This window comes from Chionomys nivalis, chromosome 6, assembly GCF_950005125.1.
Source record: "Chionomys nivalis chromosome 6, mChiNiv1.1, whole genome shotgun sequence".
NCBI classification, from domain to species: Eukaryota; Metazoa; Chordata; class Mammalia; order Rodentia; family Cricetidae; genus Chionomys; species Chionomys nivalis.
Window position 1 is genome coordinate 66288650 of NC_080091.1, and position 19928 is coordinate 66308577.

Sequence of the window (19928 nt, forward strand, 5' to 3'; positions counted from 1 at the left end):
CCAGTTTATGAACAGATCTCACGTGCTGTCATTCTGACTCACGTGGAGGGGCATCGCGGGGAGTCTTCTCTGGGGTGCTTTGGTTTGCCTTGGTGTCGCGGTTGCATCGGCGCCATTTCCTCACCCTTTCTACTGTGTCGCAGCCAAGGGTGGGGTGGGGAGTATCAAAGAAGGAGAGAAACGGATTAGTTGCCCCTGGTTGTACTCAAACTTCACCTTTTTCTTTTCACTTTATTCCAGTCACTGGGTCAAACGTGCCCGAGCCGAGACACCCAGTAGCCAGTTTTCCTCTGCTCCAGCTCAGGCACTGATGCTCATCTGTACTGGCTCCAGTTCCAGTTCGTTGCTTTGTCCACTGCCTCATCCTACTGTATAAATTCAGTATAGGAATTACTGTGGCTTGCCAACAATCATGAGAAAACACAACAAGAACTGGAGAGTAGCCTCACCCAACTTAAATTCCTCAGACGGAAGAATGGCTCTTGATGCCATTGTTCTGATGAAGTTCAGGGTGCTTTTGAATTTTTGTATGCCTGTTAAAAGCTTTAAACATCTTTTCATTCTATCTTTTTATTTCAAAATATAATTCCCCATCTACAAGAGTCTTTAGGCTTTACTAATTGAAAGCCTGTTGCAGTGGCTGGAGAGATGGCTCAGTGGTGAAGAGATCTTATTACACAGCCGTGAGTCCCGGAGTAACTAGCTGGGTGCCCCAGACATGCTTGTAACCCAACCCTGAGGGGGACCAGGACAGGAGAATCTCTCAGGCTGGCTGCCAGCCTAGACAGGAAAACATGAGCCTTTGCTTCAGGGAGAGACCTTTCCTCAAAGGAATATGTAGGGAGAAGAGGAGGATACTTGATACCCTTTTCTGCCTTCTATAAATGCACATGGGTGTATAGATGTGCATACTCCACACACTCATACACACATATACATAATTAAAAACTGGTCTTTTAAAAACATGTTTTGGCAATTCCTTTAAAATAATTTTTATGGAAAATCATAAGCTAATAAAAATTTTCTCAACTTTTGAAGATCTTTTGAATTGTTTTTTCAGAGTATAAATTTTTTTATCTGAACCCGTGACAAAACCTAAGCCATATATTTATCTGTTGTTTTTAATTGTTATCATTTGCAGTAGTGTCTTGACAACTCTGTCTGAAATAACAGGCTCTTAAAAAGGAAACAAAATTTGTAACTTGGATTCAATTTCCAACCCTTCTACTTGTTAGTGTGAGGAAGAGAGAAGAGGGTGGTATATTGTCAGGAGCTGGCAGGACTTAACTCTGCATTTCTGTGTCTTCTTAGATATGATCTTTCTTCAGGGATCAGAGGTCATATTTAAAGTGGCTTTAAGTCTTTTGGGAAGCCATAAGCCCTTGATTCTGCAGCATGAGAACCTGGAAACCATAGTGGACTTCATAAAGAACACACTACCCAACTTGGGCTTAGTGCAAATGGAGAAGACCATCAATCAGGTACGGCTGTACTAGCCTTCTCGATGCACTGAGATCTAGAGTGCCGTCAACAGGTACAGCCTGCCCCAGGTCTCCAAATGTACTGAGATCTGGAGTGCCGTCAACAGGTACAGCCTGCCCCAGATCTCCAAATGCCGCTGAGGTCTGGAGTGTGTCAGTCAGGTATGGCTTGCTCCGGGCTTCCATACACCACTGAGGTCTGGAGTGTGTCAGTCAGGTATGGCCTGCTCCGGGCTTCCATACACCACTGAGGTCTGGAGTGTCACTTTCTAAAGAGGAGCTGATTCTGACCACTTTGTGTTTTGGGTGGCATCTTACCCAGTGCCTGGCATATGGAAGGCACATCACAGATATGCATCAGAAGAAGAAATATCTGACTCTGTGTGTGTGTGTGTGTGTGTGTGTGTGTGTGTGTGTGTGTGTGTGTGTTAATGGCAGAAGGCACCAGGAAACCAGGTGTGCTAAGAAGGACCAGTATCAGTAGTTTGTTACATGTAGGAGGCTTCCATTCTTGTCTTTTGTTCTTCAGAAATGCAAACTTTTGTAAGGTGCCAGATTTTGTAAAAATGAATGCTTTGATTTTTCCACTCAGTGGTACTAACTGAAATGTTCAGAAAATGACTTTTCTGTAATCAGTATAAGGTTGATTTCATGACTCTGCTCTATCTAATCTGTTGTTACTGTTGGAAGGTTTTGGCATCTCTAGCTTTCATATGCAATAGAACCATTACTCTGAAATGGTGAATGTTTTAGGTAGATTTAGCTGGGAATTACAACTAAAGCAGAACATGAACAATTTGGGAACAAAGACTTCTGGTAATGATTGCTGCACTGGAAAAGCAAGATACTTAGTGGGAGTGAGGGAGTCACTACTAGAAGCGTCCAGAGGCTGTGTGACTGAGAGTATTAATCTGACTTCTCTACATGAACAGAACCAATAGGCTATGCCATAATTATTGGGGGGTGTCTATTAAATTGTCTTGCATGATTGGAACCTAGGTAATTTAATTGCCATCTGCATACCTTTGAGCCAGAAAGTCTACTAGCTGTGCAGTTCCCAAAGCCAGAAGCCTCAGGGAAACCAACGATGTGGTCCTAGTCTGCAGCAGAAGGTCTGGAATCCTCCTGGAGAATTGTGGGTTGAAGGCAAAAGGAGCTAGAGTTTGGTGTCAGTGGGTGGCAGCAGCGGTAACCGTACTTGCCCAGGAGCAGCAGAACTCGGCTTGCTTGCAGGCTGCTCCCCCTTCCCTGCACACCTCCCCCTATGATAGGATCTCACTTTGTAGCCCTGGCTGCCTTTGAATTCACTTATGTAGGCTGGCATCAGCACAGAGAGCTGCTAGGATTAAAGGTTTTTCCACCTTTTGCTCTTGTGTGACTGCCCCACCCACACCACCAGCCTCTTGGAGTACTGCTCACATTTAGGACAAGTCTTCCTCTGAGTTGTTCTGACACACACCAGTCATCTTCAGAAATACCTGCACGGACACACCCAGCCACGCTCTACTAATCACCCAACATCCCTCAATCCAGGCACATCAACAAGCAAAATAAACCATCACACAGAGTGTACTCGAAGGGGTGTCGTCATTGGGTCACACTGCAGAGTCAGCAGTCAGCTCTCCTAAGCTTAGAATGCTTTCTGTAGATACAAATCTAGATAAGTCGTTTAAACACAGATGGTGAGATAAAGCTTTTTTTAAAAAGTAAATGCTTATGTAAGGATTTCTGATCATTCCTGATCAGAACCAGCTCAGGCCGGTTGGTCCAGTGAATTGTAACTAGTTGCAGCTGTGATGCTCATCTGCTCTTCTACCTTAGGGGTTAAGTACTGAAAAAAGGTGCAAACCTGGCACAGGATGGGACTTCCTGTTGCACATGACCTTGCATCTCTGCACACTGCTTGTGCCCGTGGTGAGGAGTTCTTGGCCACTCTGTACTTATCTTTGGCTAACTGGTTGGCTCCAGGTCTTACCTGCCTGGTACACTCGCTCAGTGTAGACCGCTTCGCTTGCCGAGTCCATCCTTTCTGCCAGGTCCTAAGATATCTATATATCACATGAGTTCTTGCAGGCGTGACCACATTCCCGAGGACAGAAAGTGGTTATTAGCTGGCCTACACTCACTGCAGCAGAGGGGAGAGGTGAGGTTTCGGGTGTACCTCACCTCAGAGAGCTTCAGCAGCTGCCCACACCACATACCTCAAGATTATATTTGAATCTTAACACAGGATAAACTCTTGGTGCTCTTTATTTCTGATGTTTGCACTGTTTACTCCCTTCATAGTCTTTGTTAAATATACTTAGCGGCTCACAGCTTCTGAGGTGAACCCAGAGTCTTGGCTGCCTAGATTGAGTCTGTGTCCCACTGAGTACTGACTTCTTGTCCCAGCTCCAAGGCATGTCATTGATCTACCTCCTGAGTATACAGCCTCAGAGAGAGAGAGGAGAACAATGGCTGTTTGTTTGTTTGTTCCTCCCCTTTTCTGTGAAGAGCTGTACTTACTGGGAGCACTGCATACTCTGCTATGCATCAGGTACCCTTCAATACCGGAAGCTTATGGTGTCTCAGCACCGGAAGACACCCATCTGTATCTGTGCACATGAACTGGCTCGTGCAGCTGCTCTGAACTTGACAGACAGTACTCCCCAGACTCCTTAGCAGATCTAAGCCATGAAATTCCAGTTTCCATTTTCAGTGAGATTAGGCAGGTCCAGCACCCCATATGCAATGGCAGGGCCTAACTGGGAAAGACCAGTTCTGGGTATCGAGTGTTGGAGCTGACAGAGTTGGGTTCATCTGGGCCTAGAAGAATGAGAAGTTTCTGGACGGCCAGCATTTTGTGTGACAATGTTTTAGATTTTCAGCCGAAGCTCAGAAGGCATCTGCTGCAGTTCCACAGCTCTGCCTTTGCAGCGGGTAAAGGGGTGAAGTAGCCATGTTACAACAGAATATTAGCAAGGCGGGCTGTGGTTGGCTGAGCCACATGCCAGAGGCAGACGAGAAAGAGAACAGAAAGTAGTTAGTTCTAGTGCCACAAGTGTTCAGTGTGTGGTGAGGTAATGAGGGCATGGGCTGGGTGAAATTGACACTGGGAACCCAAGCTTTCATTCCAGAAACAGTCTTGTTAGAAAACAGGTCAAGTGCCAACAGCTTTCTGCCCTCCTTCTCGCTCGTGGTTCAGTTTGGAGCCTGACCTCTGAGAACTCAGGCTTGCTGCCCCTTCCCCTCCAGAGGTACCTACGTCTGGACAGACTAGAGAGCAAGTCTGAGGTGTGCAAAATGATTACTCAGTGGTCGGAGGAACTCCCAGCTTCAAACCTGTGCAGTCCTCACGGTGGAAATGATGGACAGGTATTGACTCTGGCAGCATGTAGCCCCGTGTCTAGATAGGCTGTGGTGGACGGGCAGTCCTCTCTGGTGCTATAACCCCATTTCAGTAGATGCCCTTTGTAGACTACTTGAGCAGCTGGGTCCCAGCCTGGCTCCTGGATGAACCCTGCCTTAGTAGGCTCATGCTGGGAGCAGCATCAGACATATCTCCAAGGTTGACTGTCCAGGACGGAAGAGCTGGGGTCTCTGGAGCCACTTACCTTCCTCGGTGTGGCCTTGTGCTCACCACAATTGTCAGATGCAAAAGGCCGTAAGTGTCTGCTGACCCAGAAAGAGGGCCCTCTGGGAACCATCAGTACTGAAAGGTGTTGTGGGAGCCGGAGTGACAGTCACGTAACCGTGAGTGAGCGCTCTGACTCTGAAGCCTTGATTCAGTTCACAGCAGCAAACATCAAAGGGCTGCCTGGAGAGGCAGGCCTGCAGCCTGCTGTAGTCTCTGCCCTGCGGTCCCAGACCAGCACTGTCGGATGTGTAAGGGCTTGTTATGAGAGGAATCTTGGGACCCACCCCGGGCCTGCTGACTCAGGAATCTGCAGGGTTACTAGAGCCACAAGACCGTGTGGAAGCTGTGCCTTGGGTAGTGTTAAGAGAAGTTCCCAGTTGTACCTGACCTTGTGGGGCAGAAACCAATCTTCACAAAGTCCCTGTGTTCAAAGGAGGCTACCACAGCAGGGTGGCCCTGTGCCCTAGCTCGAGCCACTGCATTGGTAGAAATGAGTAGTTTGCAAAAGGACAGTCAGCAGTGCCTCACCAAGAGAGTGGTGTGCCTTGGGGACACATGCGTTACCACCGCCACATGTTGTGATGATTAAAGTCAGGTTGACTTCTAGTTGGCTTTCTTATCAGTGTGACGTTTACTTTAGACAGTGTGTTCCTTGTCTCAGATCCCCCAGCAGACTGCTCCTCTGCCCTGCACTAAGGGCCGCTGAGACCAACAGATTGGGAAGGGTCTAGGAAAGCCAGAAAGTATGGCTTGCCAGCCACAAGTCAGTGCCTTCATTATGCCGTGTTCAGAGGCTGCAAAGCGAGACACCAAGACTTCAATAGCAGTGAGTCAAAAATATAAGCATACAAGGGGAGCCATCTAGCAGACACATATCTGGGGACCTATTTAGCTTCATGTGTAACTTAAATTTCTGCATAGCATATAATGCCTTGCCTGCTAGACTAACAAAACAACTTTTTAACATCAGTTTGCAGTGCCAAGGGCACGCAGCACCTGGCACATCAGTACATGTGGCTTGATTGTTCCTACGTGGGAAGTAGTTTGGCAAGAGGCAGTATGTGCCAGTAAAGCCATCAGACCCTTCTGGTGCCGGAATCCCAACTATTGGAATGCGTTCTTAGGAACTGGGCCAAAACACTAGGAGAGCCCTATATAGAAGGAAACTTTCTTAGAGTTGTCATTTGTAATAATAAAAAAAAAAAAAATGGAAGTATCAAGATGTCCAGCATTTACCGAGTGGGCTTATACGTTTGTGCTGTGCTGAATTGGTAAAGAACCATAAAGCCATTTATTGTGGTGGTTATGGAAACATGGCGCCACACAAGAAAGCCCTTAGAACATAAAATTAAGTGGAAAAAGTGAATGGGGAAGGATATTTGGTGTTAGTTTTGTTTACGATTAGAAGAAAATGTGCTTCTAATAGTAAAGATGAGAGAAAGTCTAACGGTGAAGGACGCCGTGCTGAGCTTTCCTCCTCTCCGTGCCCCCTGCATTCTAGTTTTCTTGCTTTGGTAACAAAACTGATAATGTATCTTTTTGACAAAATCCTGAACATAAGGGAAAGAATAGCTCCTGCTTTGACAAACAGAAGACAGTGCTCCTTTCAGCACCAAAATTCTGGAACTTTCCTGAAACCTTGGAGACTGAGAGACAGACAGGGTAGTGGAAGGCACGAGGTCCCCGGTATTCAAAGCTCATGTGGAATTGGAGAATACCCAAACATGCCACTCTAGAGGCCATTTCCTGTCCTGGGAACATTAGCATCAGAGCCCCGTCAGCTTGACAAGATAGAATTAGAGGACGGACCTCAGGCCTTGCCTGATGGAGTGTCCAGATTAGCTTAAAAGGTGAAGAGACTTACCCTAAATGTGGGCAGCTCCATCTTGGGAGCTGAGCATCAGCCCCCCCCACCCCCCCCTGCTTCCTGACCACGGTTGCACTGTGATCAGCCACCCCATGCTCCTGCCACCCTGATGGACTCAGCACACTTGAACTGAGCCAAAACCTGTCATGCATTCTGACTTTTGTTGAGCATTTTGTCACAGCAATGAGAAGGCTAACTAGCATGGCCCTGTGCTGAGCAGCTTCAGCCCGTGGGGTTCCCTCGCCCACTCCCTGAGAAGGGGCTGCACTGGGCAACACCACATCTGTCTTCTGACCTCACTGCAGCCCTGTCACTTCCTCTTCAGGAGAAAGTGCAGACACTGCCGCTTGAGTCAGTTCTGCACTGCGGGTTGTTTCACACGTGTGACTCTATCACCACCAATGCTGTTGTGGACAGAGACAGCTCAAGCATTGTTTTGTATTCACTCATGCGTGTGGGTAACAATTGGGGTTGGTTAATTTTTGCATATCTGTGTCAAGAGGATGTTTTCACTAACAGTTCTGTTACTTTGTCGTTCTTGCAACTCTGAAGACGCAGCTGGATCGTAACTTGGACTTGGAGACTTTGCAAGCAGGACATGATTCTTTTGCCACCTTTTAACCCAGAGTCAGTATATTTATGAAATAGAATTTGCACAGAAAACATTCAAGAACTAAAATTTTTGAAAGTCTCATTCAGATCTGGCTTTTGTTTTGCTTGTTTACTTGTATGTGGGTGTTTTGTCTGTGTGAGTGTATGTATGGATGTATGCATGCATGCCACCTGAGTGCCTGGTGCCTATGGAGGCCAGAAGAAGGTGCCAGATCCCTTGGAATAAACTTACGGCTGTTAGCCACCATGTGGATGCTGAAAGTCAGGCTCAGATCCTCTAGAAGAGCATCCAGTGCTTTTACCTGCTGAGCTGTCCTCTAGCCCCTTGAAAGTCTTTTAAGACTTTTTTTTTTTTTGGCCTTTTAGAAAAAGGGTATTGAAACCTATACTTGTTTTATCCTTTGAAATCATTTCTAGATGTTTGTTGTTATCTTCTCTTTGTAAAATCATGACCTCAGAGCTGAATTTCCTTATCATGTGTCATGTGTATTACAGTCATGCTGCCAAGCATGTAGGGATGACAGATGCACATTGGCATGAGCACATGTGTGCACAGGTACCTATGCATGTGGAAGCTTGTCTTATTTTCGGAGCCTGATGATTTTTCTGTCTCTAATAGGTGTTTGAGATGGACATCGCCAAACAGCTGCAGGCCTACGAGGTTGAGTATCATGTGCTCCAAGAAGAACTCATTGACTCCTCTCCTCTCAGTGACAACCAAAGAATGGATAAACTGGAGAAAACCAACAGCAGCTTACGCAAACAGAACCTTGACCTCCTGGAACAATTGCAGGTAGAGCATATTTGCAAAGCAGCTTCCTGAGCCTCTGTGTAGTAGCTCATTAACTCAGCAAAGGCCACAGCAGCCTGGGCTTTCCCAGGACTGGAGGACCTTTCCAGCCCTGCGCCGTTTGTAGTTGCGATCAGAGGTGTCCCAGGAGAATCGGCCCTTTTATTGTAGAGCAGACAGGCTGTCCTTGCTAAGGTCAGACAGTCCTGGAGCTTTCTGAGAGGCTTTTTCTACACTTAGCTTTGCAGGAGATGGGCCCAGAGACCCAGAGACCAGCTTAGTCCCGGATGCTGAATGCCAGCAATTGTACTTTGAATAAGGATGGGATGGTCTTGAGCTTTCGTTGCCTGGGGGTGAGACAACCTGGGTCCCTGGAGAGATATTAAAGGAGGGGAGTGACATAGAAGTCTGTCTGACAGAGTAAACTAGAACATATGATAGTTATTTATAAATAAGTGGAGTACAAATGCAAAGATCTGTTTATTGAGAGCACAATTCTCCCCCTAGAACCTTTCCATCTTAAGTGGGTAAGTGCAGGTGAGACACAGAAGAACTGCCGTGTAAATAGTACATGCAGAAAGGTGAGGGAATGATTTGGGACACAGTCCAGAGGTGGCCCGTGCACATGGCTCCCAGGCTTGTCCCTCATCAGTGTGATGGGAGCAAAACAAAACCCTCACTGCAGAGTGTGGCCCCTGTCAGTCAAACAGCACTAAGTAACCCTGCTTTCTTCTTGCTAATAGTATAAATGAGAGAATGTGTCAGTGTTCAGAGATTATTGGAGGCATGTTTTTAAAACGGGTTATTCGTGGGGTCCCTGAGCTCCATAGAACATATTCTCCATCCTTACCCAGTTCTAATCTTTCTCCATAAGATGCTGCCACCTTGCAGACTTGAGTTTGTCAATGATGTAAAAGAGGTGAGCATTTGAGAGTCTTTTACTCATTCCCTGCCTCAAATACCTTCCTCCCAGCAGGCTCTCCCACAGGAGACCAGTAGATCCTTACTGTAGCACCCAGAAACAAAAGCTCCCCTCACCCATCCTAACCACCAGGCACCTCGGAAGCCACACTGGTTTATTTGCCCTTACTGGAAATATGTTTACACTCTTCCCTGGAAGTCTCAGCTGTCACCTGAAGGGAAGCCATAGGGGACAAAGAGCCTGTTGTGTCCCACGAGGGCACACTGTGCACATGGTCATTTCCAGAGGTTGGAAGGCAACAGTGCCCCCCCCACACACATGGATCTTGACGGGAGCACCTCCCACTGAGCTCACGTTTGCATTTTAAAGTTTTCCACTTGCAACAAGCAGAAGTATATTCTGGGCTCATTTCTTAAGCTGATGCCAGTGTCTGTCTTTGGAGTTTTGAAAGCAGTTATATACACTGCTTCTGTGTGAGGAGAGGGCCTCGTGACATGCTGCTGAGAAACCTTTGTACTGAAGAAAAGGTCGCTGGTGTCTCCTGAATTCCTTCCTCTCTGAGCCAAGTGGCTCCAGGAGCATCTTATACAGGGCTATAGTTTTGTTAGCCCGCTGTAGTTACTGAGCCTGTGCTGGGCAGAAGCTGAGTCAGCTGCTCTGAGAAACACAGGCAAGGGTAGTTGGATAGTTACTGGGCCCTGGGCTGGTTTAGAGGTAGTTTTCCCATGATCCTCTCTGGAAGTTATGTCTCCCGTATGTATTTCATGTTTTTTGTATGAGAAGGTTTTCAATATGATCTTAAAGTACATTTCTCCCCACCTTGAGTATCAAATTTTACCTGGTCTTTAGCTTGGTTCCATTCATATCATTGATGGACAGACCAAAGTTCTATCTATCTATATTTTAAACATTTGATGTGATGTCATACAGAAAGACAAGTAATATACAGTGTTGCCTGTTAGTTCTCATGTGGAGGAAAAAACTAAGAAAGATGGCCTAACAGGGTGGGCACGGGGGGAGGGGGCATGAGAGGGAAGATGGGAGTGGAGAGGAAGGAAAATAGTTGGAAAGGGTAAGGTAGACATGATCAAAACATAGTATTTGCTTGTATGGAAATGCCACAGTGAAACCCGTTAACATGGACACTTAATGTATGTTAATAATTATGGCTCTTAAAATTTAGGTTGCAAAGACAACAGTGGAAGGGACTGCATGGGGAAATTATACTGTCCCCCAGTACTGTGAGCAAGGGCTCTCTTTTCTGCAGCCTTAAGCAATGTCGGGCAAATTCTCAAATGAGTGACATTGGCCCTGCCCGCATGCCTCAGTACGCATACCAGCATATCAGGGTCTATACAGAAAGGGGTAGGAGAGAGAATAAAACTGGTAACAGCACACTGTTCGCAGTTATATTGGATTGTGCTTTAATTCAAAATATCGAACTTGCATCCGTTGTTTTCAAGTGTGTTGAGCTGTGTTCATGATGTTTTAAGCAGAAAAACAAATTACTAAACAGACCGTGTGGTGTGCTTTTCTTTAAAAGTATGATGTGTGTTCTGGGGGAAAAAGAATACGAAAGATCATGCACTAAATATCAGTAGCAACTGTTGCTGCGAGGGAAACAGCAGACACCCTGCACTAGTTTTCAGTGTTCCGCTACCAAAGGCTAAGTTTAGTGTTCTATGAAGTATATGCATTCTGCTATTACTTTAAGTCCAAAGGCATTTTTACCTTTGTAAGTAGCACAAGCTATTCGAGGGCATGTAAATGTATATAAAGGAATAGTAGATTATTGCCAGAAATTATTCCTGACATTTAATAGATTCTCAAACTGTAAATGCCAAATTTAGGTTACTGAATGTATATCATCTAAATTAGCAGACTAGAAATAATTTTTTTCAAAATTTAAAATGCTATTACAGGTTTACTTATAAAGTACTTGAGAAATTTCTAAAATTTTCTTTGCCTATTAAACTGTAATATTCACAGGTTAGCACAGAGTTTATACATTTAAAATAAGCACACAGAGTAAAAATAGGTTGACTCAAAAACAAAGAGTTGTCCAGAAACAAGAGATGAAAGTCTTGATTCTGCCATTTGCTAGCCGTATGTCCGATGACTTTGTGTGCTGGGCGGTGGCATGAGCGCATTTCCTAGTAATCTGCTAGCTACAGGTGGTCCCCAGCTGAAGAGCCTTGGGGACCAGACCTTGAGATCAGACATGCTTTGTTTAGTCTATTGAGGAGACCTGCCGTCTGTGCCACTGGTAAAGCATCCTGCAGATTGGTTCACTACTAAGTCACATGGGAAGTGAGTGTGCAAACTGGGAAGTACTCCATGAACTACATGGCCATCTGTTGAAGTGGGAGCGGTGGGGCATGCGTCCCGCCACCCAGTTAGCTTTACCTGGAATAATTACACGGAAACTATATTCTTTTAAACACTGCTTGGCGCATTAGCTCTAGCCTCTTACTGGCTAGCTCTCATATCTAGATTAACCCATTTCTAATAATCTGTGTAGCACCACGATCTAGTGGCTTACCAGGGAGATCTTAACTTGCGTCTGTGTCTGGTGGGCGAATCATGGCGACTGCCTGACTCGGCTTCTTTCTCCTAGCATTCTGCTCTGTTTACTCCGCCTATCTAAATTCTACCCAATCAGAGGCCAAGCAGTTTCTTTATTAATTAACCAATGAAAGTAACAGATAGAAAGATGACCCTCCTCCATCAGCCGTCAGAACAGAAATGGGCCAGCCCAGCCTGGACAGTGGGGAATGTTCTGGAGTGGGAGGTACCACTTAAGGATATGCACCAGGCTTGCCCATTCCCTCTCTGAGCCCGAAGAGCTGCGCCTTCCAATCTGTTTCCCCTTTGGTTTTCAGGGTTCTGGTGTTACAGCAGGAGCTAGACTTGGAGTCACAGGTTTTCTATCTAACACAAGGGTTGTCTTGTTCAAAATCAGTTTCCCAAATTTTGAAAATGAAGTGGGGAATTATATGTATTATTTCCCCTAGCTAAAATAAATGGGACACACAAAAAGGCTGGACTGATAAGGTGGGCCACCCCTTCCTGTCCAGAGTGCTGTCAGTGCAGCTGGGCACTGAGAGCAGGCTCAGAAGGCCTGAATATAAAGTACAAGGTTGAGCTGCTTCAGTACTCTCAGAGGGCCCCTCAGGTCACAAGAACCGACCACCCCTGGGATGCCTGCCCCAGTGGACAGGAGATGGGAGCTAGGGCTAACGAAGCACTTCCCTGACCTGGTATGTGCTGGGTGTTAAGGATGTGACCTAAGACAATGCTTTGTCTCCAAGAGAGACCAAGGACTTGTTCTTTACAAGGTTGGCGGTGGCCGGTAAGCGACAGTAGAGAGAAACCTCAGCAGAATACTACTGTTTCTGACTTTTTGTGTCTCAAGGAAAATGCCTTGTTTCCTGGGAAACCAGTTTGTATGTGGAGATATATGGTCAGCTGGGACAGGCCATGCTGTGTCTTCCACCTGGCCTGCTACAGCATCCTGCGTGTACTCAGATAGAGAGTGGGGGTTCTGTTCCCTCTGCTCTCTGATGCTGCTTTCTCAATCTCCAGAGGAGTCAAACCAGGGAAAAAGACACAGGAGAATGTCACAGTGTTTGTAAGAGCCCAGCCTTCCTGCAGTGGAAACAGGGATAGTTCTTGAATGACCAGAACTGATTGTCAGTTGGCTTGTTGCTGCCCAGATTCTGCTCCAGAGGCCCCCAAAGGCTGAGTGGTGGCCTTCATAGCCACCCCCTCTTGTGTAATCACAGGTGGGTACAATTCTCATTGCTCCTTCCATTTTCCAGGTGGCAAACGCTAGGATCCAAAGCCTTGAAGCTACGGTGGAGAAGCTTCTAGCCAGCGAGAGCAAGCTGAAGCAGACCGCGCTAACCCTGGAGTTGGAGCGCTCTGCCCTGCTGCAGATGGTGGAGGACCTGCGAGGGCAGGGTGCCCAGCCCAGCACTCAGGAGCCGGACTGTACCCAGCCCGAACCGACAGGTGACTGACAGCTCCCCGGAGAGACTGCACACCACTAACACTGTCCAGGCCTTAATGGAGAGAGACAGAAGCTGGAGGCAGAGAAGAGAGGACTCCTCAGGGAGGAAACTGGCTCGCCAGCCCGCAGACGCTTTGCGCTCAGACTTGGAGTTGGGAGGGCTAAAGTCCCGGAGTTTTTGTTGTTTTGGTTTAAATTCACCCCCTGTCCAGTCCTGGTTGTTGTAGCTTTAGATGGCATGGACATGAGTAATGTCCCTTTATGTTCCCTCCCCTCCAGAGGCACACTGTTTGAAGAGAGCAAAGCAAGAAGGACCTGAAGTAATTCCTCAGGCAAAAGTGTGATCCTTGTCAGTCTGCAAGGAGAGGTTCCTGTGACCATGCCCTTGGTGTCACCATGAGGTTCAGTGGGGGCCTTTGTCTACTCTTGTTATGGAGACCAGAGGTGGCCATGGGAAAGGACTGAAGGGTTTATTGAAATTGGATGTGTTGATCGTCACCGACTCCACAGTCGCTCCCACGGGTACTGAAGAAGCTCGTCTTTTACCCAGTGTTTTAATGGTTTTACTCACTGTTTCAAGTCCTGGTAGATAAATGTTTCGTAAAGAAATCACAGTTTTTAGACTCCCTGTTCTTTCTAGTGTGTGAACTATCGCTATGGGGTCTGAGATATTTATTTGTGACTGTTTCATAGCCACACTATAGGGTCACTTATTTATTTTTGTCTGTGGGATGGATGATGTACCACAGCCATGTCTTCCTTTGAGTCTTGACCCCTTGGAGCTCTGATTCTGCCTAGAAGGAGTAGAGCACATCAAGATTTCAAGGGGCTCCTAAGATTCTGAAACATTGCAGAAGAACCCCGGCTGAAATTGCAATCGGATGGCAGCTGACAGTTTTCCCGAGGTAGGCTGCGTGTTTTGAGAAGCACTCAAAATACAGTGACCCCCCTCCCTTGGGATGGTGAGGACTCTGTGCCTTCAGGCAGAGTGCCGCTCACAGTCACCCTGCTTCCAGCTGGTCCTGCAGAGAGCATCGCCCATATGCACAGCAAGCATGGGGAAGAACCACGGGCACGGGAAGCCTCCTGAGTATTGGAATTGGTCCTGCCTTGGGCTCTACCACTCGGCCCCCTGTTCCACAGAAGTCTTTTGCAGCTCTCTTGGTAGGAAACAAGCCTTTTAAGCCTGGGGTGAAAGGAGGGACCACCATCCTTGGTGTCATTTGGTATCTCCTTGCTATTTCAGAGGGACACCAAATGGCAGGTGGTACTGAAGACTCCCTCCAGCTCAGGGGAAAGTTGTTCTCTCCACAAAACAACATCAACAGTCCCATTGCCTCTCTTCCAGGAGGCTCCACCAGGGGTAGTTAGAGGAGGCAACTGTGGGGGCTTCTTTCCACATTGTATTTTATTATTTGAATGTTTTAAAATGTTGAGGTTTGGACATATTATTACTGTTCAAAACATTGACTCTACAATAAGAAACAAGAAAGCAATAAAACCGGTATTTCACACCTGTGTCTTCATGGCGTCTGTTTTCAAATTCTGAGTTTTGGCTTGGCAGCTAGGAGTGAACGTGGCTTCAGTGTGCCTCTCACCTCATCGCTGGCAGTCATTTTTGAGACATTAGCTCTCCCTCCAGAATCAGTGCCCAAGTATCTATGATGTTGGGACACCTTTCCCTAGGGCTATGCATGCTAGCACCAAGGCAACTGGCTTTTCCCATTGTGTGGACACCACCTGTCATTACAAGACTGTATTGGGCCAGCATACTATTCTTATAAATTCCTAAGTGAACCTATAGGTATAGGTTGGACGTTGTCACAGCTGTTTAGCAAGGAGAGAAATACACAGAGGCAACTCATGTTACTATGAGCAATCTCAGGCAAATTATTAAATCAAGGTCCATGTTCAATTTCTCTCCCCGTGCACAACTCCATACCTGCATGTGCACTTGGAAGTTGTCCCTCTTTTGATATCGTTTATGTCTTGGACACTTGTGTCAAACCCTCAAGCACTGCTGTGTAGAACCTGGGTGGCACTCTGCTAGGGGCACCGGGCTTGGCTGTGTGATGAAGCAAATTAGAAAATAAGAGTTATTAGTGAAGTCAACTGAAATTGTTTGAAAGCTAAGGATGAAGAGTAGTTTTTATTTTTGCAGTTTGGGTTTGAACCCAAGGCTTTATGAATCCTAGGTAGGTGCTTTCTCACTGAGCTTCTCCTCCCAGCCCTACCCAGTGTTCTTAAGGAAAAATAAACAGAACTTCATTGTTTTACTCAAGTTCTGCTTAATTTGCCCCCCTTCGCTGCAAGAAAATGTTTCTCTGTTTAAGACTAAGTAGCTTCTATATGTGAGTATAAACATAAAGACACTTAGGAGGTAGTTTGAAAGGATGTTAATCCTGCTAAACAGCAGCCTTAGGTTGCACTCCTGGACCTAAAACCTCTTCAGTAATGGGTTTTAGACAAGGTTTACAGCTCTGGATGAGGATTTCCTCTTGTACAGTGGGCCTCAAATCCAAACACGGAGTGGTTGGTCAGCCCCATAGCAGTCCTGCCACTATTGCTCTAATAAGCGTATCTCGCCAGGTTGATATAGCTCACAGGATTAGGTTAGACCACTGATGCCCTTACCCTCCTCTCCAGGCAGCCACCTTCATAGCACCTTCTTGCACTGAGAGCTAGCCAACAGGGAGGATGTTTCCAGTTCAAGTCCAGTTTGATGTCTCTATATCTTGCATCTAAAGTGTGTAGTATCTTCAGCAATAGGGTCTTACCAGCTGGTTCTGTTGGGTAATGGCAAATGGCAAAAGCCTGTATTGTTTGGGAGCCTCTGGGTGTTTCCCAACCAGAAACTACAGCAGAAAGATTGTTTAAAAAAAAAAAAAAAAAAAACCATAGGGAAAAGGTTTGTGAAATGTCGGCTACACCTACTGACTTGGAATTCACACAAGTTGGGTCTTCCTAATAGTTACAGAGGATAAAGGAACTCAGTTATTGTTGCCCCATTAACAACTAACGGGCTCTGGGAAAGGGGAGGCATAATAGCCAGCTTTATACCTACAGTTGAGCCCACCAGGATCCTGAGTTCCAATTCAGGATCACACAAAGATGTAGTTAAACTCTGTGGGACATTAAATAAGCTTAAAAAAAAAAAACTAGTATATATGATAAAATGATTCCTAAGGAAGGGGAAGTGGGAGGGGAAATAAGGGAGGGTGGAAAAGTAACCTGAGCATATTGTGCAAATACATAAAGTTGTGAAAGAACAAGATCCAATAAGAAAGAAGTGGAGGGGCCAGGAGGGAATAGGACAGAACATTTGGGTTTGATGGGTGGTATAAAACACCTTGTATACACACATGAAAACATCAAAGAATGCATTGTAAGTATTTTCTTTAAATAAAAAACCCTAACCAATTATAAAAGTTTTCCAAGTTTATCTGAGTTACACCCTTCCATGATTTTTGCCAAAATATGACTTAAACAATGGAGCCCCTCCCAAAGCCCTTCACAAGTCCTCCCTTAGTACTTTCTCAGTAAATGTTTGTTGGGTTCAGCCTCCTTGGAGACCTCTGCTCTGGACAGTCAAGCGGGGGGAGTGGAAGAATGTCCTAGTCCTTGGGTTTTTGGTTTGCAGTTTTTTATTTGTTTTTAACCATCTAGATACATGAGTAACATGTCTGGATTGCAACTTTTTTTTATAAGTTACAAGAAATTCATGGTTGTGCAGAGCAATATGCGTGTGTGAGAGAGAAGTGGAGGAAGAGAGAGATCTAGAAAACAAAGCTGTGAGTGCCCTGTGCCCCACTTGCACCCCTAGTCTTGGCACTTTACTACTACAATGGCCGTTCTCAGATTCTGGACAACCAGGCATGGCCATGGATAATCAACCCTATTACCTTGTTTTTATGTTACCTATGCTAGCCTCAAACTCATGATCCTCCTGCCTCAGCCTCATAGGGGATGAGATGACAGCCATATGTAGCCATACCCAGCTCATCTTCCTCACTCTTCTGACAGTAATTTCTTGTCTTTGGTTTTCTCTTATTCCAAGTTTGAATCTATGTTGACCAATTTTGAGTGTTTCCTTCCTGCTCTGGAAACTCTTTCTAAATCCTGTGATCCTAAATAATGTGTCTAATTTCTTTTGAGTGTGTGGAAAAGCTGGCTCTCGTTTACTGTTAAGTTGAGCCTGGGATTCTCAGCACCCTTGACGTGATACCATGATGGACCATTCGGGGAGGCTGTGTATTAGGGAAGTAGAGGCAAGTACGTTTGGAGGGTCAGTAGCTATTGTTAGAAATACACAACTGTTGACTTGAGTCCTACATTATGTACTCAGATCATCTCAGTGGGTTGTTTGCTAGGCGGGGTAAAAATCTACTTTTTCACCCAGGATCTTCCTTCTATAATGAACACACACATACACACATTCAAAGAATAGATTTGGACCGCTCTACATCCCTGGATATGACTACATGTACAAAGTATGACTGCTTGCCTGCTCACTCACCCCAACAATGGTTAGGATGCCCTCACCATGTAGCAAACCTGATCTTGGGACTACAAGGTGGGTGTCTGCTGTCACTCAGGTTTTCATCAAGTGCTGTAGGTAATCAGCACCAGTCACCCATGGGGTGGGGGCTGCCTACACAGAGTGATCAGAGAAGGCTCAACGGTGCTGGTGTTCAGGTGACACTGGAAGGAGAAGAAAAGGAAGCAGCTAATAGAGTGGGTGTGTCCTGGGCTGATTATTAGTGGGTGGAGTCCAAGTGATGCATGATTATGCCGTAGCTTGAGTCACATGAACCAAGTCCTTTCAAAAACCCTAAATCTGCTACTGTGAAACCTGATGTCTCCTCCCCTATAATTCATTTGCTCAATCCTAGTATCCAGCTTGACTGTATTGAGTTGCAGAGCCTTGGGAAATGATGAAGTCCTGAGGGTTCCACTCACGGATGAGATCACTGTCTGTCACTGTGATAAAACACTAACTGAAAGCAACTTGGGGATGAAAGGGCTATTTCAGCTGACACTTAGACATCTCAGCCCATCATGAAGAGAAGTCAGGATTGGAGCTCGAGGCAGGAACTGAAGCCCAGGCCATAGAAGAATGCTGCCAACTTGTTCCCCATGGTTACTCAGTTTGTTTTCTTTTTTCTTTTTTTTTTAAAAAAAGATTTTATTTATTTATTAAGTATACAGTATTCTACCTGCATGTATGTACACACCAGAAGAGGGCACCAGATATCACTATAGATGGTTATGAGCCACCATGTGGTTGCTGGGAGTTGAACTCAGGACCTCTGGAAGAGCAGTCAGTGCTCTTAACCTCTGAGCCATCTCCCCAGCCCTCATTTGTTTTCTTAAACAGCCCAGGACTCTTGTTGGGGACCAGACTTAACAAAAATACTACTTGCCAGGGAAGGGGCTTAGGGACCAGAAATATAAGTAAAGAGTATGAAGATGTGAAAATAATAAAAACAGAAAACATGAATAGTATCAGGAGGGAGTCCCAGTGAATACTGAAATCACCTGCATTTAATTTCTAATTGCTTAAAATACCCTGACCCCAAGAGGTAGGAGTAAGATTAAAAGATTAAAAAAAAAAAAAAAAAAAAAAAAACTACATTAACTTGAAACAAGGAAATGAACAGACCAGTTGAAGGTCACGGCTACATTCATAGTTAAACATTCTGTTGCTAGAACAAAACAAGTCACATTTACACCCTAGACCAAAACATTCTGTAGGCAAACCACTCACTGGTGGAATCCAAAGTTATCTCCTTAAAGGAACTGGAACCTCAGTTGGATCCTTAGCACCATTCCCTGATTCTCTGAAGGGCGGCAGCGGACCCCAGGCAGGGAGTTGCGTGGCTGGTGAGAGACCTTGGTGGGTCAGCCAGGCCCACAAAGAGTCATGGTGGGTGAGAGACAGAGACAGAGCCATGCAGAGTGAGGTTGGATAGTTATTTAGTGGGCTGTGGAGGGGAAAGGGAAAGGGGAGAAGGGGGAAGAGCAGAGAGGCAGAGAGAGAAAAAGAAACAGAAAGCAGAGGAGAGGAGAGGAGAAGACGAGCTACTTCTTTTCACAGGCTAAAAGCAAAAGGAAGATGATGCAAGGGCGCTTGTGTCTTAAAGGGATAGGACAGACCATTACATAGAGTCCATGACCACCATGGCAAGGAGTGACAACAGGTAGGCATGGTGCTGGAGCAGGGGCTGAGAGCACCTATCTTGAGACAACCACAAAGCAAAGCAGAAAGAGACACTGGGGATGGTGGAAGTCTTTTGTAACATCCAATCCCACCTCCAATGAGGCTACACTTCCTAATCCTTCCCAAACAATTCCACCAACTAGGGACTAAGTATTCAAATATATGAGCCTATGGGGGCCATTCTCATTCAAAACACAACAATATTAGCCCACAAATAGAAACTGTAAGTTATTTTTCTTGCTCCATTGAGTGTTTAAATGGACACAGGAAATCTTCTCCTCTCAACTTAGCATAGGCTATGAGAAAAGATGAGTTAGTGACATGGATATTGTTGATTGTTCCTGGTGGCAGGTCACACTATTGCTTGCCTTACCATGGCCTGGCCTTCAGGTCTTATATACAGGCTGT

General features: G+C 45.8%; 1 protein-coding gene across 4 annotated transcripts in view; it reads left to right on the forward strand.

The window, feature by feature from the left end:
• Tbc1d1 (TBC1 domain family member 1) overlaps positions 1-14814 on the forward strand; it is a 182934-nt gene extending 168120 nt beyond the window's left edge. For 3 of the 4 annotated variants that reach the window (XM_057771450.1, XM_057771451.1, XM_057771453.1), the window contains 4 exons: positions 1312-1481; positions 8196-8369; positions 13110-13302; positions 13580-14814. In XM_057771450.1, the coding sequence (XP_057627433.1) occupies positions 1312-1481; positions 8196-8369; positions 13110-13302; positions 13580-13644 (602 nt within the window). In that variant the 3' untranslated portion in view covers positions 13645-14814. Of the gene's footprint in view, positions 1-1311; positions 1482-8195; positions 8370-13109 lie in introns of all 4 variants that reach the window. The other variant, XM_057771452.1, reaches the window with a different exon arrangement.
• Positions 14815-19928: the final 5114 nt, after the last annotated feature.